This window comes from Bombina bombina, chromosome 1 (genome assembly GCF_027579735.1).
Source record: "Bombina bombina isolate aBomBom1 chromosome 1, aBomBom1.pri, whole genome shotgun sequence".
Taxonomy (NCBI): domain Eukaryota; kingdom Metazoa; phylum Chordata; class Amphibia; order Anura; family Bombinatoridae; genus Bombina; species Bombina bombina.
In genome coordinates, this window is record NC_069499.1 from 593,518,693 (window position 1) to 593,546,345 (window position 27,653).

At 40.6% G+C, this 27,653-nt stretch overlaps 1 protein-coding gene across 2 annotated transcripts in view; it reads right to left on the minus strand.

Annotated features, from left to right (window-relative positions):
- Positions 1-27,653, minus strand: part of PCNT (pericentrin) — a 470,255-nt gene that overhangs the window by 350,523 nt on the left and 92,079 nt on the right. For both annotated transcript variants that reach the window (XM_053698889.1, XM_053698888.1), the window contains one exon: positions 24,376-24,538. In XM_053698889.1, coding sequence (XP_053554864.1) covers positions 24,376-24,538 — 163 coding nt within the window. The remainder of the gene's footprint in view (positions 1-24,375; positions 24,539-27,653) is intronic.

The window sequence follows — 27,653 nt, forward strand, 5'->3', positions numbered from 1 at the left end:
CCTGAAATAAGGATTAGTTTTTAATTATGTAGCATGAGGCTGTATATTCATGGCTACAATGTTTAAAGGGACACTGTACACTAGATTATTATTTGCATAACTGATTTGTAGATAATCCATTTATATAGCCTATCTGGTAGTGTTTTTGTAACAATGTATAGTTTTGCCTATTTTTTTTAAGAAAATTGTGCTGATTTTCAGACTCCTAACCAAGCCCCACAGTGCCAGATGTATACATGTGTTTACATACTCCTGCAGGCTCCTGTTTATGTTATCTGTATTTTCATATGCAGGGAAGGGGGAGAGGTGGGGAGTGTCTGCTCTTTTTGTTTACCTAGCCCCTTTAAATGGGTGTCCCAGACTACCTCATCGACGGTGCTAAACTGGGAGCTTCTAAGTAAGTTTTTAAAAGGTTTCATATTGGATTTTAGATCGGTATCTGTGCATATTCTTCTTTATAGTAGTGTCCATTACATGCAGTTATATGAAAATTGGTGTTTTCTGTTCCTTTAAAGGGATATGAAACCCATTTTTGTTTTTCTTTCATAGTTCAGATAGAGCAGGCAATATTAAGCAGCTTTCTAATTTACTCCTATTATCAATTTTTCTTCGTTCTCTTGGTATCTATTTGAAAAGCGGAATGTATTCTTAGAAGCCAGCACATTTTTGGTTCAGAACACTACGTAGAGTTTGCCGATTGGTGGCTACATTATGGGCCGGCTCCTTATTTTAGATTTCTGCTTTTCAAATAAAGATGTCAATAGAATGAAAAAAAATTGATAATAGGAGTAAATTAGAAAGTTGCTCAAAACTGCATGCTCTATCTGAATCATGAAAGAAAAAAAGTGGGTTTAATGTCTTGAATACAAAATGGTTTGGAGTGGGATAGATCTGTACAAGGACATAAGTGTGATGAGGGAGGGGCAAGCAGTTAAAATAAAAAGGAAACCTATAAGGTTATTGTTTTAGTTAAATATAAACCATTTATACTTTTATTATTATAGTCATAATTATTTTTCTTTAGTTGACCCTTTTGCTACCAGGAATTTCAGATAAAAACTTGACCAAAGTACCAGAGAATTTTTAGCATTTTGCTATCACTCTGTTTAAAGGGACAGTCTAGTCTAAAATAAACTTTCATGATTCAGATAGAGAATGTCATTTTAAACAATTTTCTAATTTACTTTTATCACCAATTTTGCTTTGTTCTCTGGTATTCTTAGTTGAAAGCTAAACCTAGGAGGTTCATATGCTAATTTCTAAGCCCTTGAAGGCCGCCTCTTCTCTCAGGGCATTTTGACAGTTTTTCACCACTAGACGGTGTTAGTTCATGTGTGTCATATAGATAACACTGTGCTCACGCACGTGAAGTTCCAGGGAGCCAGCACTGATTGGCTAAAATGCATGTCTGTCAAAAGAACTGAAATAAGGGGGCAGTTTGCAGAGACTTAGATACAAGATAATCACAGAGATCAAAAGTATATTATTTTAACAGTGTTGGTTATGCAAAACTAGGGAATGGGTAATAAAGGGATTATCTATCTTTTAAAACAATAAAAAATCTGGTGTAGACTGTCCCTTTAAACAGAAAGAGCCTTTGTCTTTTTGATTTACCTATGACAACCAACAGGTATTGAACTAGGCCCAATATGGTATATTTCATGCCATTATTTGGTTGCTAAATACGATCATATTTATTAAAAAAAAAAAAAAAAAAAAAAAACACACACACAATCATTAAAGGGCCATGACAACCAAAATGTTTCAACACTTTAAAGTGATGCAGCATAGCTGTAAAAAGCCGACTTGAAAATATCACCTGAACATCTCTATGTAAAAAAGAAAGATATTTTACCTCAAAATGTCTTAAAGGGACATGAAACCCCAAAATGTTCTTTCATGATTCAGATAGAGAATACAATTTTAAACAACTTTCCAATTTACTTCTATTATTTAATTTGCTTCCTTCTCTTGTTACCATTTGCTGAAAGGTTTATCTAGGCAAGTTCATGAGCAGCAGAGAACCTAGCTTCTAGCTGTTGATTGGTGGCTGCATATATATATTGAATGTGATTGGCTCACCCATGTGTTCAGTTAGAAACTAGTAGTGCATTGCTGCTCCTTCAACAAATGATACCAAGAGAATAAAACAGATCAGATAATAGAAGTAAATTAGAAAGTTGTTTAAAATTGTATTCTCTATCTGAATCATGAAATACATTTTTTGGGTTTCATGTACCTTTAAAGGGACAGTAAAGTCACAAAAAAATAGTTCATGATTTAAATAGGGCATTTAATTTTAAACAACTTTCCAATTTACTTTTATTACCAATTTTGCTTTGTTCTCTTGGTATTCTTAGTTGAAAGCTAAATCTAGGAGGTTCATGTGCTAATTTCTTAGACCTTGAAGACTGCCTCTAATCGGAAAGCATTTTGACAGTTTTTCACCACTAGAGGGCGTTAGTTCATGTGTTTCATATAGATGACACTGAGCTCTGGCACGTGAAGCTCCTAAGAGCAAGCACTGATTGGCTAAAAATGCATGTCTGTCAAAAGAACTGAAATAAGGGGGCAGTTTGCAGAGGCATAGAAACAAGGTAATCACAGAGGTAAAAAGTATATAATTATAACTGTGTTGGTTATGCAAAATTGGGGAATGGGTAATAAAGGGATTATCTACCTTTTTAAACAACAAAAATTCTGGTGTTTACTGTCCCTTTAAGTATTCACATCCCATTGTAAAGAGCTTTAAGCAGCATTTCTGTCCCGGGACCTGCAAGGGAGCGTGCTTCATGCACACTCATGTTATTTCCCTATTCAGTTTAAGGGAGTTTACAATGCAATCCCATGAGAGTTAAAGGGACAGTCAACACCAGAATTTTTGTTGTTTAAAAAGATAGATAATCCCTTTATTATCGATTCCCCAGTTTTGCATAACCAACACAGTTATATTAATATACTTTTTACGTCTGCGATTAACTTGTATCTAAGCATCTTCTGACAGCCCCCTGATCACATGACATTTTATTATCTATTGACTTGCATTTTAGCCTATAAGTGCAGTGTCTGCCACAGGCCACGGCGTGATCACAATGTTATCTATATGGTTCACATGAACTAGCTCTCCCCTGTTGTAAAAAGCAAATAAAAAAAGCATGTGATCAGAGGCGGCCTTCAAGGGCTTAGAAATTATCATATGAGCCTTCCTAAGTTTAGCTTTCAAATAAGAATACCAATAGAACAAAGCAAAATCGGTGATAAAAGTAAATTGGAAAGCTGTTTAAAATTACATAACCTATTTTAAACATGAGTTTGTTTGTTTTTTGTACTTGACTGTCTCTTTAAGTGAAATCTCATGAGATCACAGTAAAAGAGTTCATGACCTCAGCACTGCTGATGCTGATTGGCTGCTGTTCATTTCTTCCGTTTTTTTTGTTACTGCAACTGGACAGCAGCTGAAGTATAACTTTTTACACAGAACTTACTCTGGTGAGCTGAGGAACAGGTGAGGTAAAATATCTTCCTTTTTTACATAGAGCTCAGGTGATATTTTCCTGTCAGCTTTTTACAGTTATGCTGCATCACTTTCATGCGATTTAGCATATGAGTATTATGTCCCTTTAACTTTATCCGCAAATTGTGGGTTTCTCACAAGTTATTTCAAACACAACTACTGCAGTCATAAGACAAATGGTCGAAAGAGACTCTGTGGTCCCCTTAGTTCAGAAACAGCAGACATGTATGGCTTTGCAATTGATTTTTGGTAATTAATTGCAGCTGTTAAATAAATATCACCTCCCTTCCCTCCAACCCCAGTCATTCAACCAAAGTAAAGGAGAGAAAGGAAGCAACAAGGTACAGAGGTGTCTGAAGTTTATAACATATGAAAAAAACCTGTCTTTAAGAAAACAGGGTGGGCCGTGGACTCACCATGTCTAGAAAGAAAGGAAGTTATCAGGTAAGCATAAATTTAGTTTTCTTTCTAATGACACAGCGAGTCCACGGATCATCCAATTACTATTGGGAATCAATACCCAAGCTAGAGGACACAGATGATAAGGGAGGGACAAGACCTAAACGTAAGGCACCACTGTATGAAGAACCTTTTTCCCAAAAGAAACCTCAGCCGAGGCAAAGTATCAAATTTATAGACTTTAGAAAAAGTGTGAAGAGAGGAACAAGTTGCAGCCTTGCAAATCTGTTCCACAGAAGCATCATTTCTGAATGCCCAGGAAGAGGAAACAGCCCTCGTAGAATGAGCCGTAATTCTCTCAGGAGTCTGCTGTCCAGCAGTTTCATAGGCCAAGCGAATGATACTCTTGAGCCAGAAAGAAAGAAGTAGCCGTAGCTGTCTGCCCCTTACGTTTACCAGAGAAAACCACACACAGAGTAGAAGACTGACAAAATCCTGTTGCTTGTAAATAGAATTTCAATGCAGACGTTCCTTCTGAGAAGGATTAGGACACAAAGAAGGAACAACAATCTCCTGATTAATGTTCCGATCTGAAACCACCTTATGGAGAAACCCTAACTTCGTACGCAAAACTACCTTATCCGAATGAAAAATAAGGTAAGGGGACTCATACTGCAATACAGAGAGTTCTGAAACTCTACGAGCAGATGAAATAGCAACAAAAAACAAAACCATCCAAGATAACTGTTTAATAGCTAAGGAATGCATAGGCTCAAACGGAGCCTGTTGAAGAACCTTAAGAACAAAGTTAAGACTCCAGGGAGGAGTAACCGGTTTAAACACAGGCCTGATCCTGACCAAGGCCTGACAGAACGATTGCACGTCTGGTACATCAGCCAGACGTTTGTGTAATAAAATAGACAAGGCAGATATTTGACCCTTTAAGGAACTTGCCGATAAACCCTTCTCCAAACCCTCTTAGAGAAAAGACAAAATTCTAGGAATCCGAACTCTACTCAAAGAGTAGCCTCTGGATTCATACAAATACAGATATTTACTCCAAATCTTCCTAGTAACAGGCTTACGAGCCTGAATCATGGTCTCAATGACCGACTCTGAAAAACCGCGCTTAGCTAAAATTAAGCGTTCAATCTTCAAGCAGTCAGCTTCAGAGAAACTAGATTTGGGTGAAGGAAGGGCCCCTGAAGTAGAAGGTCCTTCCTTACTGGAAGTCTCCAAGGGGGGAGAGATGACATCTCCACTAGATCTGCATTCCAAATCCTGCGAGGCCGCGCCAGGGCAATGAAGATCACCGACGCCCTATCCTACTTGATTCGAGCAATGACCCGAAGAAGGAGAGCGAACAGAGGAAAAAGATAAGGGGGTCCCTTAACCTTGACCCGTACTTCGGGAGCTTGGCATTCTGCCGAGATGCCATGAGATCCAGATTCAGATGTCCGCATTTGAGAATCAAGCTGGAAAACACTTCCAGATGGAGTTCCCACTCCCCCGGGTGAAAAGTCCGTCTGCTCAGGAAATCCGCTTCCCAGTTGTCCACTCCTGGAATGTGGAACGCAGACACACAGCAATTGTGGTTCTCCGCCCACTGAATTATCTTGGCTACCTCTGTCATGGCCAAGGAACTCCGAGTTCCCCCCCTGATGATTGATGTAAGCCACCAAAGTTATGCTGTCTGACTGGAACCTGATAAACCAGGCCGAGGCTAACTGAGGCTAGGCCAGAAGAGCATTGAAGATTGCTCTCAGCTCCAGTATGTTTATGGGTAGAACAGACTCCTTCCGAGTCCATGTCCCCTGAGCCTTTAGAGAGACTTAGCCTGCTCCCCATCCCAGTAGGCTGGCGTCCGTTGTCACAATCACCCAGGTGGGTCTGTAGAAGCAGGTTCCCTGGGAGAGATGATCCTGAGACAACCACCAAAGAAGAGAATCCCTTGTCTCCTGATCCAATCGTGGAGACAGATTTGCATAATCTCCGTTCCACTGCCTGAGTATGCATCACTGCAGTGGTCTGAGGTGAAAACGAGCAAACGGAATGATGTCCATGGCAGCTACCATCAGACCGATCACTTCCATACATTGAGCCACTGATGGCCGAGAAGTGGACTGAAGCACCCAACAAAAATAAAAAATCTTTGATTTCCTGACTTCTGTCAGAAATATTTTCTTTGATAGAGAATCTATTATAGTTCTCAAGAACAATACCTTTGTAGTTGGAACTAAGGAACTCTTCCAAAATCACCTTCCAACCGTGAGATCGCAGAAAGGATTAACAACATCTCCGTGTGGGAGTTTGCTTGTTGAAAGGATGGCGCCTGAACCAGAATGTCATCCAGATAAGGCGCCACTGCAATGCCCCGCAACCGGAGCATCGCCAACAGGGATCACAGAACCTTTGAAAAAATTCTCGAAGCTGTGAATCCAGAAAGGAAGAGCCACAAACTGGAAGTGATTGTCTAGAAATGCGAACCTCAGAAACTTGCGATGATTTCTGTGGATGGGAACATGCAGGTACGCGTCCTTTAAATCTACCGTTGTCATAAATTGACCCTCTTGAACCAAGGGAGGAATGGAACAAATAGTTTCCATCTTGAAGGAAGTTATTTGTTTAATCTTTTGGGATCTAAAATTAGTCTGAAGGTTCCTTCTTTTTTGGGAACCACGAACAGATTGGAGTAAAACCCAAGACCCTGTTCCTGCATTGGAACAGGAACTATCACTCCCAGGTCGGAAAGGTCCCGAACACAGTGTAAGAACGCCTCTCTTTATCTGGTCTACAGATAATCTTGAAAGCAGAAACCTGCCCCTGGGAGGAAAGGTCTTGAATTCTAGTTTGTATCCCTGGGACACAATGTCCACCGCTCAGGGATCCTGAACATCCCGAAACCAAGCCTGAGCGAAGAAAGAAAATCTGTCCCTCACAAGATCCGGTCCCGGATCGGAGGCAGTCCCTTCATGCTGAGTCAATTGCGGGCATCTTAGATTGCTTTCCCTTGTTCCAAGACGGGTTGGACCTCCAGGAAGGCTTGGACTGTTCATGCTTGGTAGAGGGAGAAGAGGGCTTAGCCTTGAAGTTTTGAAAGGAACGAAAATTACTCTGCCGTCTTTTCTGCTTATTCCTCTTATCCTGAGGGAGGAAATGACCCTTTCCTCCCGTAATGTCAGAAATAATTTCCGTCAATCCCGGCCCAAACAAGGTAAGGAATAGCCAAAAGCTTAGACTTAGAAGACACATCCGCAGACCAGGATTTTAACCATAAGGCTCTGCGGGCCAGTACGGCAAACCCGGAAATCTTTGCTCCCAGCTTAATAACCTGTAGGGAAGCATCCATAATAAAGGTATTGGCAAACTTAAAGGCCTTGATCCTATCCTGGATTTCTTCGATAGGAGTGTCTGTCAGAATAGAATCAGACAACGCATCAAACCAGTATGCCGCCGCACTAGTGACGGTAGCAATACACCCCTCAAGTTGTCATTGTAAACCCTGGTGTACATAAATCTTCTTGAGCAACCCCTCCAACTTCTTTTCCATCGGATCTTTAAAGGAACAACTATCATCTATGGGAATAGTGGTCCTCTTAGCTAAAGTGGAAATTGCCCCTTCCACCTTAGGGACTGTCTGCCAAGACTCCTTGATAGAGTCTGCTATAGGAAACATCTTCTTCAATATAAGGGATGAAGAAAAAGGGATACACGGTCTCTCCCATTCCTTAGCAATAATCTCTGTAGCTTGATCTGGTACAGGGAAAACCTCCACCATGGAAGGTACATCAAAAGGACTTGTTTATTTTACTAGACTTCTTAGGATTGACTACGACAGTAGTGTCTGAGTAGTCCAGGGTAGCCAAAACCACATTAACTAACAAACAGAGGTGTTCGAGCTTAAACCTGAAAGATACAACTTCAGTATCGGCAGAAGGAATTACACTGTCTGAGTCTGAGATTTCACCATCAGATGCTACCAAAGTATCTTCCTCCTCCGATTTCTGGGAGGAGACATTCGGAATAGCCACAACTATGTCAGCAACCTTACTCACCGATTGATTACATTTCCTCTTGCGCTTAGCCTGCAGCATGAGAAAAGCGGACAACGAATAAGATACCGCTGAGGACATGAGGGAAGTGATGTCTTGCAACATGGAGTAAGAGAGGAAGCGCAGGGCACTGGATGTGTGGACGATAAATTTTGGGACGCTTGAGGAGAAAGCTGCGGCATATCTTGAACATTGTCAGAAGACTCCTGGACAGCATCCGCCTTAAAAAATGTTGGCTCAGAAAAAAGTCTATCCCTGTAATGCAAAGTTCTCTCAATACATGAGGAACAGAAAGGGATTGGTGGTTCCACATTAGCATCAAAACATAAAGAACATGTAACATCTTGCAGGGCCTCTTGGTCCATCTTTATTCGCCAATAAACAGAATAAATAAACTGATTTTTGTTTAGAAAATGCCCCACAAAAAAATGTAACTGTTCCTTTAAATTTTAAAAAGAAACTGCTTTATTTTTCTGTAATAAAAATAATAAAGTATCCCCAAAAAAAAATACTCCAGACAACCTCTAAACCTCAGCTTAGCTTTGCTGAGGTGCTTACTTGCCTGACTGCAAACGGAGTGACTATTCAGCTAGATAAACCGGATTCAACTTCTATTTTTCAATAAATTGTAGTCAGGTAACCGCAACGCTGCTATATCTGTGACGAAGCTCATCCTCAACTCCGGGACACAGGAAGTGTAGGAGGAAAAAGGCGCGCAATAGAAATTGCCACCTCAGCAAAACCGGCCCATCGTGGGCGTTACATCGTTAACCTCCCGTTCGGCTAAATGTATTACTAAAGCCATCGGGAGTAAAGTAACAACAAAACCACCACCTACTGAGCCATGAGTCTCCTCGTCCCCAGTGCCTGCTATTTCTGCCATTAATAACGATCCCCCTAGCAATAGGGAATGTCTCTTGTCCCACAATCGTATTTTAAAGTGCCATCCATTTTTTCTGCAATGTGTCCCAGAAAAAAATAAAGTTAGCACTTAACTTTAGATTTCTGCCAGGCAGCATGGCAGCTCACTAGGTTTGAGAGGCCAGTTCCCTCACATGGACCTGTGGATAAAAACAAAAACTGAGTAATCTTACTCAGGCTTGCACGGTGAGGGCAGCATTAAATACATGGGAGGCACAGTGAGGATTGTACCCCACAAGTTCCCACTGCTTGAAAGCCACCACTGCTCTACTAAAGAGACTGATATGGACTACTGCTACACCCTAGGACAAAGCAGAAAAATCTTGCACTGCTAAAAAATAATAAAATCTTGCTTTTGCTTAAAGAATCTTCTTTTCCAACGACTGGGGTTGGAGGGAAGGGAGGTGATATTTAACAGCTTTGCTGTGGTACTCTTTGTTGCCTCCTGCTGGGCAGGAGTGATATGTCCCATTAGTAATTAGATGATCCGTGGACTCACCGTGTCATTAGAAAGAAATTATGATTTTTTAAAATTATTTTATATCATACATTTAAGATATTTTTCTTCCTCCAAGTGATTACTGTAGTGCCCCACCGCCACATGTTCATTTTATGTATGGTAGAGACAACAAACAAAGAGGAAGATTCTCCTTAGTAGACTGACGATAGAACTTCAAGGCGTGAACCACATCCAAATTGTGAAGTAAGCATTCCTTTGCTGAAGAAAGATTAAGACACAAGGAAGGAACCACAATCTCCTGATTGATGTTGCGATCTGACACAACCTTAGGTCTAGATTTGGAGTTTGGCGGTAGCCGTGAAAACCAGCGTTAGAGGCTCCTAACGCTGGTTTTAGGCTACCTCCGGTATTTGGAGTCACTCAAAAAAGGGTCTAACGCTCACTTTTCAGCCGCGACTTTTCCATACCGCAGATCCCCTTACGTAAATTGCGTATCCTATCTTTTCAATGGGATTTTTCTAACTCCGGTATTTAGAGTCGTGTCTGAAGTGAGCGTTAGAATTCTAACGACAAAACTCCAGCCGCAGAAAAAAGTCAGTAGTTAAGAGCTTTCTGGGCTAACGCCGGTTCATAAAGGTCTTAACTACTGTACTCTAAAGTACACTAACACCCATAAACTACCTATGTACCCCTAAACCGAGGTCCCCCCACATCGCCGCAACTCGATTAAATTTTTTTAACCCCTAATCTGCCGACCGCCACCTACGTTATCCTTATGTACCCCTAATCTGCTGCCCCTAACACCGCCGACCCCTATATTATATTTATTAACCCCTAATCTGCCCCCCCACAACGTCGCCGCTAGCTACCTACACTTATTAACCCCTAATCTGCCGTCCGCACGCCGCCGCCAGCTACATTATCCCTATGTACCCCTAATCTGCAGCCCTAACATCGCCGACCCCTATATTATATTTATTAACCCCTAACCTGCCCCCCACAACGTCGCCGCCACCTACCTACAATAATTAACCCCTAATCTGCCGACCGCAAAGAGCCGTCAGCTACATTATAGCTATGTACCCCTAATCTGCTGCCCCTAACCCGCCGACCCCTATATTATATTTATTAACCCCTAACCTGCCCTCCCTAACATCGCCAACACCTAACTTCAATTATTAACCCCTAATCTGCCGACCGAATCTCGCCGCTATTCTAATAAATGTATTAACCCCTAAAGCTAAGTCTAACCCTAACACTAACACCCCCCTAAATTAAATATAATTTTAGGCTTACCTGTAAAATAAACCCTAATATAGCTACAATATAAATTATAATTATATTATAGCTATTTTAGGATTAATATTTATTTTACAGGCAACTTTGTATTTATTTTAACCAGGTACAATAGCTATTAAATAGTTAAGAACTATTTAATAGCTAAAATAGTTAAAATAATTACAAATTTACCTGTAAAATAAATCCTAACCTAAATTACAATTAAACCTAACACTACACTATCAATAAATTAATTAAATAAAATACCTACAATTACCTACAATTAAACCTAACACTACACTATCAATAAATAAATTAAATACAATACCTACAAATAACTACAATGAAATAAACTAACTAAAGTACAAAAAATAAAAAAGAACTAATCGGAACAGCCAATAGAATGCGAGCTCAATCTGATTGGATCAGCCAATCGGATTGAACTTGATTCTGATTGGCTGATTCCATCAGCCAATCAGAATATTCCTACCTTAATTCATATTGGCTGATAGAATCCTATCAGCCAATCGGAATTCGAGGGACGCCATCTTGGATGACGTCTCTTAAAGGAACCGTCATTCTTCAGTTGGACGTCGCCGGATGAAGATGGGTCCACGGTGGAGGTCTTCAGGATGGAGCCGGTCCTCATCGGATGAAGACAGAAGATGCCGCTTGGAAAAAGATGTTGCTGGTCCGGATCTACTCTTCTTCCCGGATAGGATGAAGACTTTGGACCCTCTTCTGGACTTCTTCAGTGGATGTCTAGCCCCCGCTTGGGCTTAGTGTTAGGTTTATTTAAGGGGGGTTTGGGTTAGATTAGGGGTATGTGGGTGGTGGGTTGTAATGTTGGGGGGGGGGGTATTGTATGTTTTTTTTTACAGGCAAAAGAGCTGAACTTCTTGGGGCATGCCCCGCAAAGGGCCCTGTTTAGGGCTGGTAAGGTAAAAGAGCTTTGAACTTTAGTAATTTAGAATAGGGTAGGGCATTTTTTATTTTGGGGGGCTTTGTTATTTTATTAGGGGGCTTAGAGTAGGTGTAATTAGTTTAAAATTGTTGTAAGATTTTCCTTATGTTTGTAAATATTTTTTTATTTTTTGTAACTTAGTTCTTTTTTATTTTTTGTACTTTAGTTAGTTTATTTCATTGTAGTTATTTGTAGATATTGTATTTAATTAATGTATTGATAGTGTAGTGTTAGGTTTAATTGTAGGTAATTGTAGATATTTTATTTAATTAATTTAATGATCGTGTAATGTTAGGTTTAATTGTAACTTAGGTTAGGATTTATTTTACAGGTAATTTTGTTATTATTTTAACTAGGTAACTATTAAATAGTTCTTAACTATTTAATAGCTATTGTACCTGGTTAAAATAATTACAAAGTTACCTGTAAAATAAATATTAATCCTAAAATAGCTATAATATAATTATAATTTATAGTGTAGCTATATTAGGATTTATTTTACAGGTAAGTATTTAGCTTTAAATAGGAATAATTTATTTAATAAGAGATAATTAATTTCGTTAGATGTAAATTATATTTAACTTAGGGGGGTGTTAGTGTTAGGGTTAGACTTAGCTTTAGGGGTTAATACATTTATTAGAATAGCGGTGAGCTCCAGTCGGCAGATTAGGGGTTAATAATTGAAGTTAGGTGTTGGCGATGTTAGGGAGGGCAGATTAGGGGTTAATACTATTTATTATAGGGTTAGTGAGGCGGATTAGGGGTTAATAACTTTATTATAGTAGCGCTCAGGTCCGCTCGGCAGATTAGGGGTTAATAAGTGTAGGCAGGTGGAGGCGACGTTGTGGGGGGCAGATTAGGGGTTAATAAATATAATATAGGGGTCGGCGATGTTAGGGCAGCAGATTAGGGGTACATAGGGATAATGTAAGTAGCGGCGGTTTACGGAGCGGCAGATTAGGGGTTAATAATAATATGCAGGGGTCAGCGATAGCGGGGGCGGCATATTAGGGGTTAATAAGTGTAAGGTTAGGGGTGTTTAGACTCGGGGTACATGTTAGAGTGTTAGGTGCAGACGTAGGAAGTGTTTCCGCATAGCAAACAATGGGGCTGCGTTAGGAGCTGAACGCGGCTTTTTTTGCAGGTGTTAGGTTTTTTTTCAGCTCAAACAGCCCCATTGTTTCCTATGGGGGAATCGTGCACGAGCACGTTTTTGAGGCTGGCCGCGTCCGTAAGCAACTCTGGTATCGAGAGTTGAAGCTGCGTTAAATATGCTCTACACTCCTTTTTTGGAGCCTAACGCAGCCTTTATGTGGACTCTCAATACCAGAGTTATTTTTATGGTGCGGCCAGAAAAAAGCCGGCGTTAGCTTTTCGGGTCGTTACCGACAAAACTCTAAATCTAGCCGTTAGGAAGAAAACTGCCTTATCTGCATGAAAAATTAGATAAGGGGGCTCACATTGCAAAGCAGATATCTCAGAAACTATGCGCGCAGAGGCAATAGCCAATAAAAAAAAGAACCTTCCAAGATAACAATTTAATGTCAACGGAATGTAGAGGCTAAAAACAGAACCCGTTACAAAACCCGAAGAACAAGATTTAGGCTCCAAGGAGGAGCCCCAGATCTAAACACAGGTCTGATCCTAATCAGAGCCTTAACAAAGGACTGCACGTCTGGAAGCTCAGCAAGTCTCTTCTGCAATACAACAGACAGGGTTCAAATCTGTCCCCTCAGGGAACTAGCAAAAAACAGCCCATCCTGGAAAAAGATAAGATCCTGGCAACCTTAACTCTGTGCCAGGAAAAACCACGCTCTTCATACCAGAATAAGTAGGTCCTCCACACCTTGTGGTAGATACGCTGAGTAACTGGTTTACAAGCTTGACACTCTCAGAGAAACCTCTCTTGGCTAAGACTAAGTGTTCAATCTCCACACAGTCTCAGAGAATCTAGGTTTAGATGAACAAATGGACCTTGTATCAGCAGGTCTCTGCAATAAGGTAACTTCCACGGAGGAGATGAGGACATCCCCACTAAATCCGCGAACCACGTCCTTCACGGCCATGATGGAGTAATCAGAATTACTGATAACCGCTCCTGCAGGACACTGCTAGTGCATCTATTAGATCCGCTTGGGCATCCCTCGACCTCGACCCGTATCTAGGTAGCTTGAAATTGAGATGGGACGCCATGAGATCTATCTCCGGCGTTCCCCACTTGCTACATATCTCTGCAAACACTTGGGGATTGAGACACCATTCCCCTGGATGGAAGGATTGCCTGTTGAGAAAATCCGCCTCCCAGTTGTCTACACCCTGAATGTGGATCGCTGAAAGCGAACAGCTGTGGGCCTCTGCCCACTCCAGAATATGAGATACTTCGTTCATCTCCAAGGAACTTCTCCTTCCCCCTTTATTGGTTGATGTAAGCCACCAAGGTTATATTGTCTGATTGGAATCTGATAAAATGGGATAAACTCAGAAGTGGCCAAGCCTTCAAGGCCTTAAACATTGCCTGTAATTCCAAATTATTGATCGGGAGGGAGGACTCCTGAGTCCACAACCCCTGTTCCTTCCTGGCACCCCAAACAGCTCCCCATCCGGACAAGCTTGCATCCGTAGTCACAATCTCCCAGGATGGTCTTAAGAAGCATGTCCCTCGGGACAGATGATCTGGACAGAGCCACCAAGAGAGTGATTCTCTCGACCGGCTGTCTAATACAATCTGTTGAGACAGATCTGAATGATCACCGTTCCACTGCCTCAGCATGCACAGTTGTAAAGGTCTGAGACGGAGCCTGGCAAAATGAATGATGTCCATGCAGGACACCATGAAACCAATCCCCTCCATACACTGAGCCACAGAGGGACTCTAGGAGGTCCGGAGGGCAAGACATGCCAAAGTTAGCTTGCAATGTCTCTGGTCTGTTAGAAATATCCTCATGGATATGGAGTCTATTTTAGTACCCAGGAATTCAACCCTGGTACTTGAGATAAGAGAACTCTTTTCCAAGTTTATCTTTTATCTATGTGATCGAAGAAGACTGAGAACGGACTCTGAGAATTCTTCCACAAGACAAAATGATGGTGCTCGCACCAGAATATCCTCCAAGTATGGGGCTACTGCAAAACCCTGAGTTCTGACAATGGCTAGAAAAGCCCCCAGAACCTTCGTAAAGATTCTTGGAGCAGTAGCTAGGTCAAACGGAAGGGCAATGAACTGGAAGTGCTGGTCCAGGAATTCAAACCTCAGGAACTGAAAGTGTTCCCTGTGGATTGGAACATGAAGGTAAGCGTCCTTCAGATCTATAGTGGTCATAAACTGGCCTTCCTGAATTAAAGGAAGGATGGACCTTATCGTCTCCATCTTGAAGGAAGGCACACTGAGAAATTTGTTTAAGCACTTTAGGTCCCTCCTCCTTTGGGACCACAAAAAGGTTTGAATAAATCCCCAAACCTCTTTCTTCCATAGGAACCGGGACAACAACTCCTAAGGAGGATTGATCCTGAACGCACCCTAGAAAGGCATCCCTCTTTTCTGTCTGGTAGACAGATTCGAGAGAATGCCCCTTGGCGGATGAGATTTGAAGCCTATCTTGTATCCCTGAGATACCATCTCCAGGACCCACGGATTCTGTACGTCCTTGAACCAGGCTTCTGAAAAAAAGAGACAGTCTGCCCCCTTCACGATCTGATCCCGGATCGGGGGCCGCCCCTTCATGCCGATTTGTTTTCGGAGGGCTTCTTATTCTGCTTGGATTTATTCCAGGACTGAGCCGGCTTCCAAGTACTCTTGGGTTGCTCAGGCTTGGAGGAGGATTGTTGTCGTTGGGATTTGTCAGAACAAAAGGAACGAAAATTAGAAGAATGTCGTCCCTTAGACTTGTTCTTCTTATCTTGCGGTAGGAAGGCACCCTTGCCTCCGGTAACCGTAGAAATAATCGGAGTCCAGGCCTAGGTCAAATTAAATCTTTCCCTTGAAAAGAAGAGAAAAGAGTCTGGAATTAGAAGTCATATCCGCAGACCAAGACTTCAACCAGAGCGCCCGGTGGGCTAGGACCGCAAAGCCAGAGGCCTTTGCATTTAGGCTAATAATTTGCATGTTCGCTTCACAGATAAAAGAATTAGCAATTCTCAGAGATTTAATTCTATCTTGAATATCCTTGAGGGGAGACTCCACCTCAATGAGTTCCGACAAAGAGTCGCACCAGTAGGTAGCATATCCGGCAACAGCGGCAACTGCCGCCGCAGGTTGAAACAAAAAACCCATATGTAGAAACATCTTTCTTAGAAAAGTTTCCATTTTCTTATCCATCAGCTCTCTGAACGAAGAACTATCCTCAAGGGGTATAGAAGTACGTTTAGCAAGCGTAGAGATAGCACCTTAGGAATGGAGCCCCACAAATCCAGTTGAGAGTTTTTAAAAGTATACGAGAGGGAAAAGGAAGAACCAATTCTTTCCCATTCGTTCTTAATAATGTTCGCCATCTTAACCGGCACAGGAAAAGTCGAAGGAACTTTCCTGTCTTCGTAAACTCTAATTTAGGTATCATAGGTTCTTCAGAAAGCGCGGCCTCTGGAACCTCTAACGTAGACAGAACCTCCTTTAATGAAAAACGCAAGTGCTCAATTTTAAATCTCAAGGACGGTTCCTCAGCAGCAGGAGGCTTAGACGCTAAGGACTCTGACCCAGAAAGTTCACCCTCTGAAGCTACAGAGGTTAACTCATCATCGGATAACCGGGACATAATAGCTAAATCCGATAAAATTTTAGATGACTCCGGATCAGGAGAGCTATGTTTAACCTTTCTCTTGCGTTTGTTAGAGTGAGGTAATACACTGAGGGCCGCAGACACCGCCGTTTGTAACTGTGCGGCAAAGTCAGCAAGAAGAAGGCCCCCTCCAGATGGAGGGTTAGATGTGCTATGGGGAACTGCATGTGAAGTGGCTAATGTAGCAAGGGTAGTAATCTCACCAAGTCCTGAGAGGTAGATGGCTCAGAGGGACTAAGAGCCTTAGCAGGCTTGTCTCCCTTTTTTGACTTTATAACAGTGTTAAGGCATGTGGAACATAATTGAGTGGGTGGGAAAATGACGGCCTCCTCACAATATAAACAGGTATGATTTAGTACAGAAGGAGTACCTTCTAACATGTCAGAGTCCTCCATAGTTCAGGTTATACCCACAGAAGGACACAAATAAAAACGTTTTTTTATTATAGCAAACTGCATCTTTATACTCCCAATGGCTGGGGCACTCACCCCCTCCTAGACCCAGACAGTTAACAGAGGACACGCTCTCCTCAGGTTCAAGTCTCAGCCGGAATGGAAGAAAAGAACATAGAGAGCAAGACAGTACATATCCTGTTATTACAAGTACATTAAGTAATAGGAGATGTGCAACACTTTCAAAAACAAAAGTGAAACCTGTTTGTTCCAGCCAAAAACACACAGTCTATCAGCCCAGGAAAAAAAAAAATCACACAAAGCAGCATTTAAATAATTAATACACTGATTAATTAACACCAACTCTTCAATAAACCCCCTTCAGAGGATATACACCCTGGATCCTATCAAGGTATAAAGGAACCACACTGTGACCCTGTTATAGCATTTTATGTGTAAAAATTGAAACAATCGTACCTCCAGGATCCATGCTGTGGAACAGAACACAGCCTCTCAAGTGTGACAGTCTTATAGCAGCGCTCCTGACATGGACTTTAGTGAGAGAAAGCAGGCAGTGAAACTAGTCAACACTGATTGCTTAGGAGCTGTTAGCAGTAGTCTGGATGGTTTTGCAGAAAAACTTTCCCTGCATCTCCAGACTCTAACTCTCATCAATACTCTCACTGAGAGGTTGACATGACTACTTAAAACTCCAGTCCGATCTCGAAGGGCAGATACCCTTTTTCAGGACTCTCCGAATCTTCTGACACTTCTCTGCCACCTCCTAACGTGACGAAAGGCAAAGAATGACTGGGGTAGTGAGGAAGTGGGAGGGATATTTAAGCCTTTGGCTGGGGTGTCTTTGCCTCCTCCTGGTGGCCAGGTGTTGTATTTCCCAACAGCAAGGAATGAAGCTGTGGACTCTCCCTATCTTAGGAAGGAAAATGATCGTAACAGAGGGTAAAACAAACATTGTCACTATATGTAACAATTGTTAATCCGGCTTCATAAAGGCAGATACCTTCTACCCCAAGCTACAGACTCTGCTATCTAAGATGACAGCGAAGACCGCAACATGCACCTCTGTGTTGAACATAGGTACTATGTCAAAGTACTGTGTCCAATTGGCTCAATGGGTTAAATAAAAAAAAAATATATAAAATTTGTATTATTGGAGGTAATGATTATTTCTTTCATGTAATTAGCAAGAGTCCATGAGCTAGTGACGTATGGGATATACATTCCTACCAGGAGGGGCAAAGTTTCCCAAACCTCAAAATGCCTATAAATACACCCCTCACCACACCCACAAATCAGTTTTACAAACTTTGCCTCCTGTGGAGGTGGTGAAGTAAGTTTGTGCTAGATTCTACGTTGATATGCGCTCCGCAGCAGGTTGGAGCCCGGTTTTCCTCTCAGCGTGCAGTGAATGTCAGAGGGATGTGAAGAGAGTATTGCCTATTTGAATTCAATGATCTCCTTCTACGGGTCTATTTCATAGGTTCTCTGTTATCGGTTGTAGAGATTCATCGCTTACCTCCCTTTTCAGATCGACAATATACTCTTATATATACCATTACCTCTACTGATTCTCGTTTCAGTACTGGTTTGGCTTTCTACTACATGTAGATGAGTGTCCTGGGGTAAGTAAGTCTTATTTTCTGTGACACTCTAAGCTAATAAAGTTCTAAATATATGTGTTAAAACATTTATTTGCCTTGATTCAGGATGTTCAACGTTCCTTATTTTCAGACAGTCAGTTTCATATTTGGGATAATGCATATGAATAATTCAATTTTTTCTTACCTTAAAATTTTACTTTTTTTCCTGTGGGCTGTTAGGCTCGCGGGGGCTGAAAATGCTTCATTTTATTGCGTCATTCTTGGCGCAAAAATTTTCTTGTCATTTCCGGCGTCATACGTGTCGCCGGAAGTTGCGTCATTTTTTTTACGTTTTTGCGCCAAAAAATGTCGGCGTTACCGGATGTGGCGCCATTTTTGGCGCCAAAAGCATTTAGGCGCCAAATAATGTGGGCGGCTTTTTTGGCGCTTAAACATTCGAGCGTCATTGTTGTCTCCACAATATTTAAGTCTCATTATTTATTGCTTCTGGTTGCTAGAAGCTTGTTCATTGGCATTTTTTTCCCATTCCTGAAACTGTCATTTAAGGAATTTGATCAATTTTGCTTTATATGTTGTTTTTTCTATTACATATTGCAAGATGTCTCAGATGGACTCTGAATCAGAAGCCACTTCTGGAAAAACGCTTAACTGAGTTTCAGTTCTACCAAAGCTAAGTTCATTTATTTTAAATGTTATAAATGTTTATCTTTAGCTATAGTTTGTAATAAGTTATTATGTTATACTTTTACATGCGGAATCCATTAGTATTTATGCTTTATATATTTTCTTTTCTTACAAGAAATATTTAGAAGACTTATAAGAAATATTTTTCTGATTCTATGTTAAAGGCTTTGTCTGACTCCGTGCCTTCTAATAACATTTTTAGGTCTTTTTCACTTCTTTTTTAATTATTGAAGTTTCAAATGACCAACAACATACTGATTTATCCTTCTCTGATGATGTTTTTTTCTCTTTCAGAAATTTTCTTCATCAGATATTGACACTAACAAATCTACTTTTTTATTATTTTTCTATTATTAAAGTACATTTGTTCTTTGTTGAAAAGGTGTTGATTATTTTGGATATTAAGGTAACTAGTTCTTTAAGACTAGCTTAAACTATTTCTGCCTATTTATTTCTTCTGTGTTTTCAGAGGTTTTCTTTCCAATTCCCTATACTAGGGAATGGAATAGGCTGAGAATTTTCTTTTATTCCTTCTTCAAAGGTTTTAAACTATATTCTTTGCCAGCAGTTAAATTCAATTTGGAGGGTTCTCCAATTTATTGGGGCTATCTCTAATTCTACTAATTATGCTATTGTTTCTATAGCAAAATAGTATTTATTTTCCTTTAGATAGTTGTATCTTATTTATGGAAAATTATTTAGTTTCAGGTACTTTTCTTGGTCCTGTGATTTATTTGGATATTGCAATTGCTTCATTTTCTCTGTTTACTTTAAGATCAAGTATCAGATTATGATTTATTTTAGCATTGTTAAAGGGACAACATTTACTAGACTAGGTGCTGTTGCATTTGTCTTTTTGTTTTGCATTTATTGATTATGCAAGTCCACTGTATTGGCTGGTCCTTTAAACTGGACTATCATGCTAATAAATTTCATTTGTGTCTTCATTTTATTGAATATTTTCGCAAATGAGGGTTAATCTATGTCTTTAGCTTTTTTAGCTAGAAGAATTTTGTGATTTTTTTTTAAAAAAAAATCCATATTTCTTTTGTTCTAAGATAATCAATTATTTGTTTTATAATTGGATTCAATTCTTAACTGTTACTCTGGGCTTCAAGGTTGAGTTCTAAGACTAAAACTTTAAGCTTATACTGGTTTGGTTGTTCTTATTAAGGAACGAATTCCTGAGTTCTTTCCCAAGTAACATGTCTATAATTGGAGTTCGAAATCAGCTCCCTAATTTTGCGATGTACGTGCCGTATTCCAGCTTGGCTGGTAAGGGGCAGGTTAAGGCTTCTTTGAAATTTATTTTGTCCAAATTTCTTTGATTTTATTCCAGTAAGGCTAACACTTTCTTTAACTGTGTTTCTGTCCTATATATTTTGGGTACTGTTGAAGCATGGCTGGGCACCCATGGGGTTCAAGCGCTGCTCAGACCTGGAATCATCTGGGGTATTTCTTCCAGTTCCTTTTGAGGAACCGGGTTTTGGAGTTTTATTCAAACTATTTTGCCTTTTTATGGTCATTGATAGCATTATTTGTTTTCATTAGATACAATAAATGCATATCTTCATTTTTCTGTTTTCATTCAGATTATTTTCTGAGGATGCAGAATCTCATATGATTCACTTACTCTTCAGGACATAGTTAGAGGATCTTCTTTTCAAAAGCTCTTGATTCCTCACGCAAGGGTCACCTTTTTTAGGTTTCCAGATAGTTTGTGTCACTGTCCTTGTCTCTATCAGACAAGGGATAATGTTATTGGGTTCCGTCTATCGGTACCTTTAGTCTCTATTATTTCCTTCAGTTGCTATATATGCATAGAAGTTTTAGGTCTTATGGCCACAGCATTGGATTCAATTCCCTTTGCTAATTTTCACTAGAAAGAACCTTTCCAGTCTTTAATAAGTGTTGTTTCTTCAAGAACATGGTTGGAGGATCAATTTACCAAAAAGTTTGTTTGATTCCTCAGACAAGGGTAACCTTTTTAGGTTTCCTGATAGATTCAGTGTTCTTGATTCTGTCTCTGACGGACAAGAGGCGTCTGAAATTGGTTTCAGCTTATCGAAACCTTCAGTCTCAATCTTTCCCTTCGGTAGCCTTATGCATGGAAATTCTAGGTCTTATGACTGCTGCATTGGACGCGATCCCCTTTGCTCGTTTTCACATGCGACCTCTTCAGCTCTGTATGCTGAACCAGTGGTGCAGGGATTATACAAAGATATCTCAATTAATATCTTTAAAACCAATTGTTCGACACTCTCTGACGTGGTGGACAGACCACCATCGTTTAGTTCAGGGGGCTTCTTTTGTTCTTCCAACCTAGACTGTGATCTCAACAGATGCAAGTCTGACAGGTTGGGGAGCTGTATGGGGGTTTCTGACAGCACAAGGGGTTTGGGAATCTCAGGAGGCGAGATTACCAATCAACATTTTTGGAACTCCGTGCAATTTTCAGAGCTCTTCAGTCGTGGCCTCTTCTAAAGAGAGAGTCGTTCATTTGTTTCTAGACGGACGATGTCACAACCGTGGCATATGTCAATCATCAAGGAGGGACTCACAGTCCTCTGGCTATGAAAGAAGTCTCTCGAATACTTGTATGGGCGGAATCCAGCTCCTGTCTAATTTCTGCGGTTCATATCCCAGGTATAGACAATTGGGAAGCGGATTATCTCAGTCGCCAAACGCTACATCCGGGCGAATGGTTTCTTCACCCAGAGGTATTTCTTCAGATTGTTCAAATATGGGGACTTCCAGAAATAGATCTGATGGCTTCTCATCTAAACAAGAAGCTTCCCAGGTATCTGTCCAGATCCAGGGATCCTCAGGCGGAAGCAGTGGATGCATTGTCACTTCCTTGGAAGTATCATCCTGCTTATATCTTTCCGCCTATAGTTCTTTTTCCAAGATTCTAAAGGAACGTCCGTTTATTCTGCTGGTGGCTCCAGCATGGCCTCACAGGTTTTGGTATGCGGATCTTGTCCGGATGGCCACTTGCCAACCGTGGACTCTTCCGTTAAGACCAGACCTTCTATCGCAAGGTCCTTTTTTCCATCAGGTTCTCAAATCCTTAAATTTGAAGGTATGGAGATTGAACGCTTGATTCTCAGTCATAGAGGTTTCTCTGACTCTGTGATTAATACTATGTTACAGGCTCGTAAAACTATCTAGGAAGATATATTATCGAGTCTGGAAGATTTACATTTCTTGGTGTTTTTCTCATCATTTTTCTTGGCATTCTTTTAGAATTCCTAGAATTTTTACAGTTTCTTCAGGATGGTTTGGATAAGGTTTGTCTGCAAGTTCCTTGAAAGGTCAAATCTCTGCTCTTTCTGATCTTTTTCACAGAAAGATTGCTAGTCTTCCTGATATTCATTGTTTTGTACAAGCTTTGGCTCGTATAAAACCTGTTATTAAGTCAATCTCTCCTCCTTGGAGTTTGAATTTGGTTCTGGGGGCTCTTCAAGCTCCTCCGTTTGAACCTATGCATTCGCTGGACATTAAATTACTTTCTTGGAAAGTTTTGTTTCTTTTGGCCATCTCTTCTGCTAGAAGAGTTTCTGAATTATCTGCTCTTTCTTGTGAGTCTCCTTTTTTGATTTTTCATCAGGATAAGGCGGTGTTGCGAACTTCTTTTAAAATTTTTATCTAAGGTTGTGAATTCTAACAACATTAGTAGAGAAATTGTGGTTCCTTCATTGTGTCCTAATCCTAAGAATTCTAAGGAAAAGTCGTTGGATTCTTTGGATGTAGTTAGAGCTTTGAAATATTATGTTGAAGCTACTAAGGATTTCCGAAAGACTTCTAGTCTATTTGTTATCTTTTCCGGTTCTAGGAAAGGTCAGAAGGCTTCTGCCATTTCTTTGGCATCTTGGTTAAAATCTTAGTTTTATCATGCCTATGTCGAGTCGGGTAAAACTCCGCCTCAAAGGATTACAGCTCATTCTACTAGGTCAGTTTCTACTTCCTGGGCGTATAGGAATGAAGCTTCAGTTGATCAGATTTGCAAAGCAGCCACTTGGTCTTCTTTGCATACTTTTACTAAATTCTACCATTTTGATGTGTTTTCTTCTTCTGAAGCAGTTTTTGGTAGAAAAGTACTTCAGGCAGCTGTTTCAGTTTGATTCTTCTGCTTATAATTTCAGTTTTTCTCATTATAAGATTTAAACTTTATTTTGGGTGTGGATTTTTTTCAGCGGAATTGGCTATTTTATCCCTCCCTCTCTAGTGACTCTTGCGTGGAAGATCCACATCTTGGGTAGTCATTATCCCATACGTCACTAGCTCATGGACTCTTGCTAATTACATGAAAGAAAACATAATTTATGTAAGAACTTACCTGATAAATTCATTTCTTTCATATTAGCAAGAGTCCATGAGGCCCACCCTTTTTTGTGGTGGTTATGATTTTTTTGTATACAGCACAATTATTCCAATTCCTTATTTTTTATGCTTTCGCACTTTTTTCTTATCACCCCACTTCTTGGCTATACGTTAAACTGATTTGTGGGTGTGGTGAGGGGAATATTTATAGGCATTTTGAGGTTTGGGAAACTTTGCCCCTCCTGGTAGGAATGTATATCCCATACGTCACTAGCTCATGGACTCTTGCTAATATGAAAGAAATGAATTTATCAGGTAAGTTCTTACATAAATTATGTTTTTTCTCAAATCAAAAGCACCCACTTGAGCCACTTTTTTTTTTTAAGTGCCCCGATATGTACATTGAACAAAATGTCCCCTGCTGTACACATTGCCACTGATATTACGCTTGGGCATTTAAATTTTTTTGTGTGCTCACCTTGATGCCTGTGGTAGGGGCTACATAAGACAGAATAAATGCTTGTGTGGGTCTATATGTGTTGTTTAAATACTGAATTAAAAAAGGAAAACAAGTTGTAATTATGCTACATAAACGCCCCCAAGAAAAACATGATTGGGAACCTAAGGAAGAAACTAATTAAAATTCTGATATTGCAACCATGGCCTACTTGGAAAAGATTGATATATATTATTGACTTTTGTTCATTTTGTTAATCACCCAAGTCAACACAAATGTTAAATGAAGAGTGTAAAATGAGAGAGAGAGAGAGAGAGAGAGAGAGAGAGAGAGAGAGAGAGAGAGAGAGAGAGAGAGAGATAACAGTGAAACACAGCATAGATACTGTTGGCATTGTTTAGTACTTGTGACCTATAATTTCCATCTATCCACCCTTTTTTTTTTCTTTTTTTTTTTAACCTGAATAATAAAGTGCTCATAGGATGCCAACTCCCTGATGAATTTATTTCCATATTACAAGTATCTTTGACTCCTCACCTTGTGCTTTGTGCAGCTCAACTTGTAAATGATTTTTTGCTTCAGTTTCTTGTGCCAGCTGTTTAAGCAGCTCTTGATTTTGAATCACAACTTGAGCAGTCTCTTGGTTTCTTCTGTTGAACTCCTCCTCAAAGCGATGCTGAAGTTCCTGAGTCTGTTCAAGCTAAAATAATGGATGAGGAGCTTCAAATAAAAAACAAAAACTATCCACAGCATCTATTAAATGAGTCTTGAGAAATCACAGCAACAAGGAAATAATTTTACCATATTAAATTACATATTAGATCTGACCAAAACTTTGAAAAAGATTTTTAAGGTAGATTCATGTAATGTAAATGTTTGTTTGGTGGTTTCTAAAGAGAAAAAAAATCATCTTGTTTTGCATAACCTTAGCCACTTGGCTTTACACAAATGTATTGCAGCCAGAAAATTAAAGGGAAAGTCCACTGTAAATGTGTTTTTCACTAAATGTGTTCCCCATGCTGCAGTGTATAAAATGTATGAGAAACTGCATAGTATGCATCTTTTTGCAAAATAAATAGCAGGATTTGCCGATGGAATATGAAAAGAGAAGAGACAAAGGGTATAGAAGTTCCTGAGGTTTAGAAAAAGATAAAAGCAGTCTTAAAATCATAATAAGGGCGGGTCGTGGACTCTCCATTCCAGGAAAGAAAATAAATTTATCAGGAAAGCATAAATTTTGTTTTCTTTCCAAAGGCATGGAGAGTCCAAGAAACCATTCTAATTACTAGTGGGAACCAATACCCAAGCTAGAGGACACAGAATGGAAGGGAGGGAGAACAAGACAGACGGACCTAAACAGAAGGCACCACTGCTTGAATAACTTTCCTCCCAAAAGAAGCCTCAGCTGAGGCAAACACATAGATTTTGAAAAATTTGGAAAAAGTATGCAACAAGGACCAAGTGGCCACCTTGCAAATTTGCTCCACAGAAGACTCATTTTTAAAAGGCCCAGGAAGAGACAGCCCTAGTGGAATGAGCCATAATCCTCTCAGGAGGCTTTTGTCCAGCTGTTTAATAAGCCAACTGAAAAACACTTCTCAACCAAAAAGAAAGTGGCGGCCTTCTGGCCCTTACGATTACCAGAGAATACAACAAAAAGGGCAGTAGATTGTCGAAAGTCTCAAGTTGTTTGCAGATAGAACTTCAGATCACGCACAACATCCAGGTTATGCAACAGACGTTTCTTTGAGAAGAAGTATTAAGACAGAACAAAGGAATGACATTTTCCTGATTGATATTGTGGTCTGAACCACCTTAGGAAGAAATCTCAATGTGTTACAAAGGACCGCCTTATCCGCATGAAAAATAAGGTAAGGGGGATCACACTGCAGAGCCAAAAACTCAGAGAGACTCTACAAGCAGAAGAAATAGAAAGAAGAAACAAAACCTTCCAAGACAATAACTTAATATCAACAAAATGCATAGGCTCAAAAAGAGCCTGCTGCAGAACCCTAAGAACGAGATTCAGGCTCCATGGAGGAGCAACAGACTTAAACACAGGCCTGATTCTGACCAAGGTCTGAACAAAAGATTGAACATCTGGTAAGTCGACCAGTCGTTTATGCAAAAGAATCGAAATGGCAGAGATCCGGCCATTCAAAGTACTGACTGACAAGTCCTCCAGGCCTTACTGAAGAAGAGACAGAATCTGGGGAACCCTCACCTGACTCCAAGAGAAACCCCTAGATTAACACTAAAAAAAAGGTATGTACGCACACCTTATGATAAATCTTGCGAGTTACCGGCTTACGAGAAAAAAACTTAGTCTAGACAAGACTAGGCGTTTAATCTTCAAGCAGACAGCTTCAGATAATCTAGGTTTGGATGTAGGAAAGGACCCATAAGTAGAAGGTCCTTCCTTAGGGCAATTTCCACGGAGGAAGGGACAACATCTTCACCAGATCCGCAAACCAAATTCCGCAAGGCCAAGTTGGAGCAATTAGAATCACCAAAGCCTGCTCCTGTTTGATACAGGCTATAACCCGAGGAAGGTGGGCAAACAGGTAAAAGAGACCGAAGTCCCAAGGAAACGCCAGAGAGACAACCAGAACTGCTTTTGGATCCCTTGATCTTGATCCGTATTTTGTAAGTTTGGCGTGTAGACGAGACGCCATCAGATCCAACTCCAGAACTTCCTACCTGAGAGTTAACATTGAGAACACTTCCAAGTGAAGGACCCATTCCCATGGATAAAAAGTCTGCCTGCTCAGATAACCCGCTTTCCAGTTGTCCACCCCTGGGATGTGGATGGCAGGAAAGATGCAAATGTGAGACACCGCCCACTGAAGAACATGAGTCACCTCTTTCATAGCCAAGGCACTCTGTGTCCCTCCCTGGTGGTTGATATATGCCACCAAGGAAAAGTTGTCCGATTGGAATCTGATAAACCGGAACAAACTCAGTTGAGGCCAAGCTATCAGTACATTGAAGATTGCTCTCAACTCTAGGATATTTATTCGGAGAGTAGACTCCTCCTGAGTCCAAAGTCCCTGAGCTCAAAAGGAACCCCAAACTGCTCCCTCAATTTCCCAAGATGGAAATAAAATGCACACGCCCTGAACCATGAAATCCTGACAGAGCATGCAAGAGAGATTCTCCCGTGTGTATGTCTAAGCTGGTCCGCTAAGAGGTCCGAAAGAACAGCTTTCCATTGACAAAGCATAGATGGAAAAATCTCAGATTGAGCGAGCAAAAGGAATAATTCCCAGGTAGACCCCCATGTACTGCACTACTGAAGGACGTGCAGAGGACTGGAGGTAAAGACAGGCAGAGAAAAGATAGTACTGCCTCACATATGTTGGGAAGATCTACATGGAGACCTATGATTGAAAAGAAAATATGGGACCTGAACCAATCCAGGCACAAAGCCCCAGAATTCACTAAGATCTGGGCCTGAACCAATCCAGGCATGGAGCCCCACATGAGACCTAGCTACCATTAAAAGAGCCACCAGCAGCCAAGTTAAAGAGTCTGGGAACTGTAGGCCGGACAAAAAAAGGGCTAAAATTGAAAGAAAATGAAAATGTACCTTGCAAATAGGATCATTGAGGTACACATTCCTTAGGTCTATGGAGGTTACGAACTGACCCTCCAGGAGCAAGGAAATGTAAACAGCTTGCAAATACAAAGTGCAAGAAGCTGTAATTAAACTGCAAATCTATCGTCTGCCAGCAGATAATCTAATCATCAGGCTACAAAAGCTGGCACTCGAAGCAATAAGTGTCGGTCAGCCAGGGGGACCGGTACGATCACTC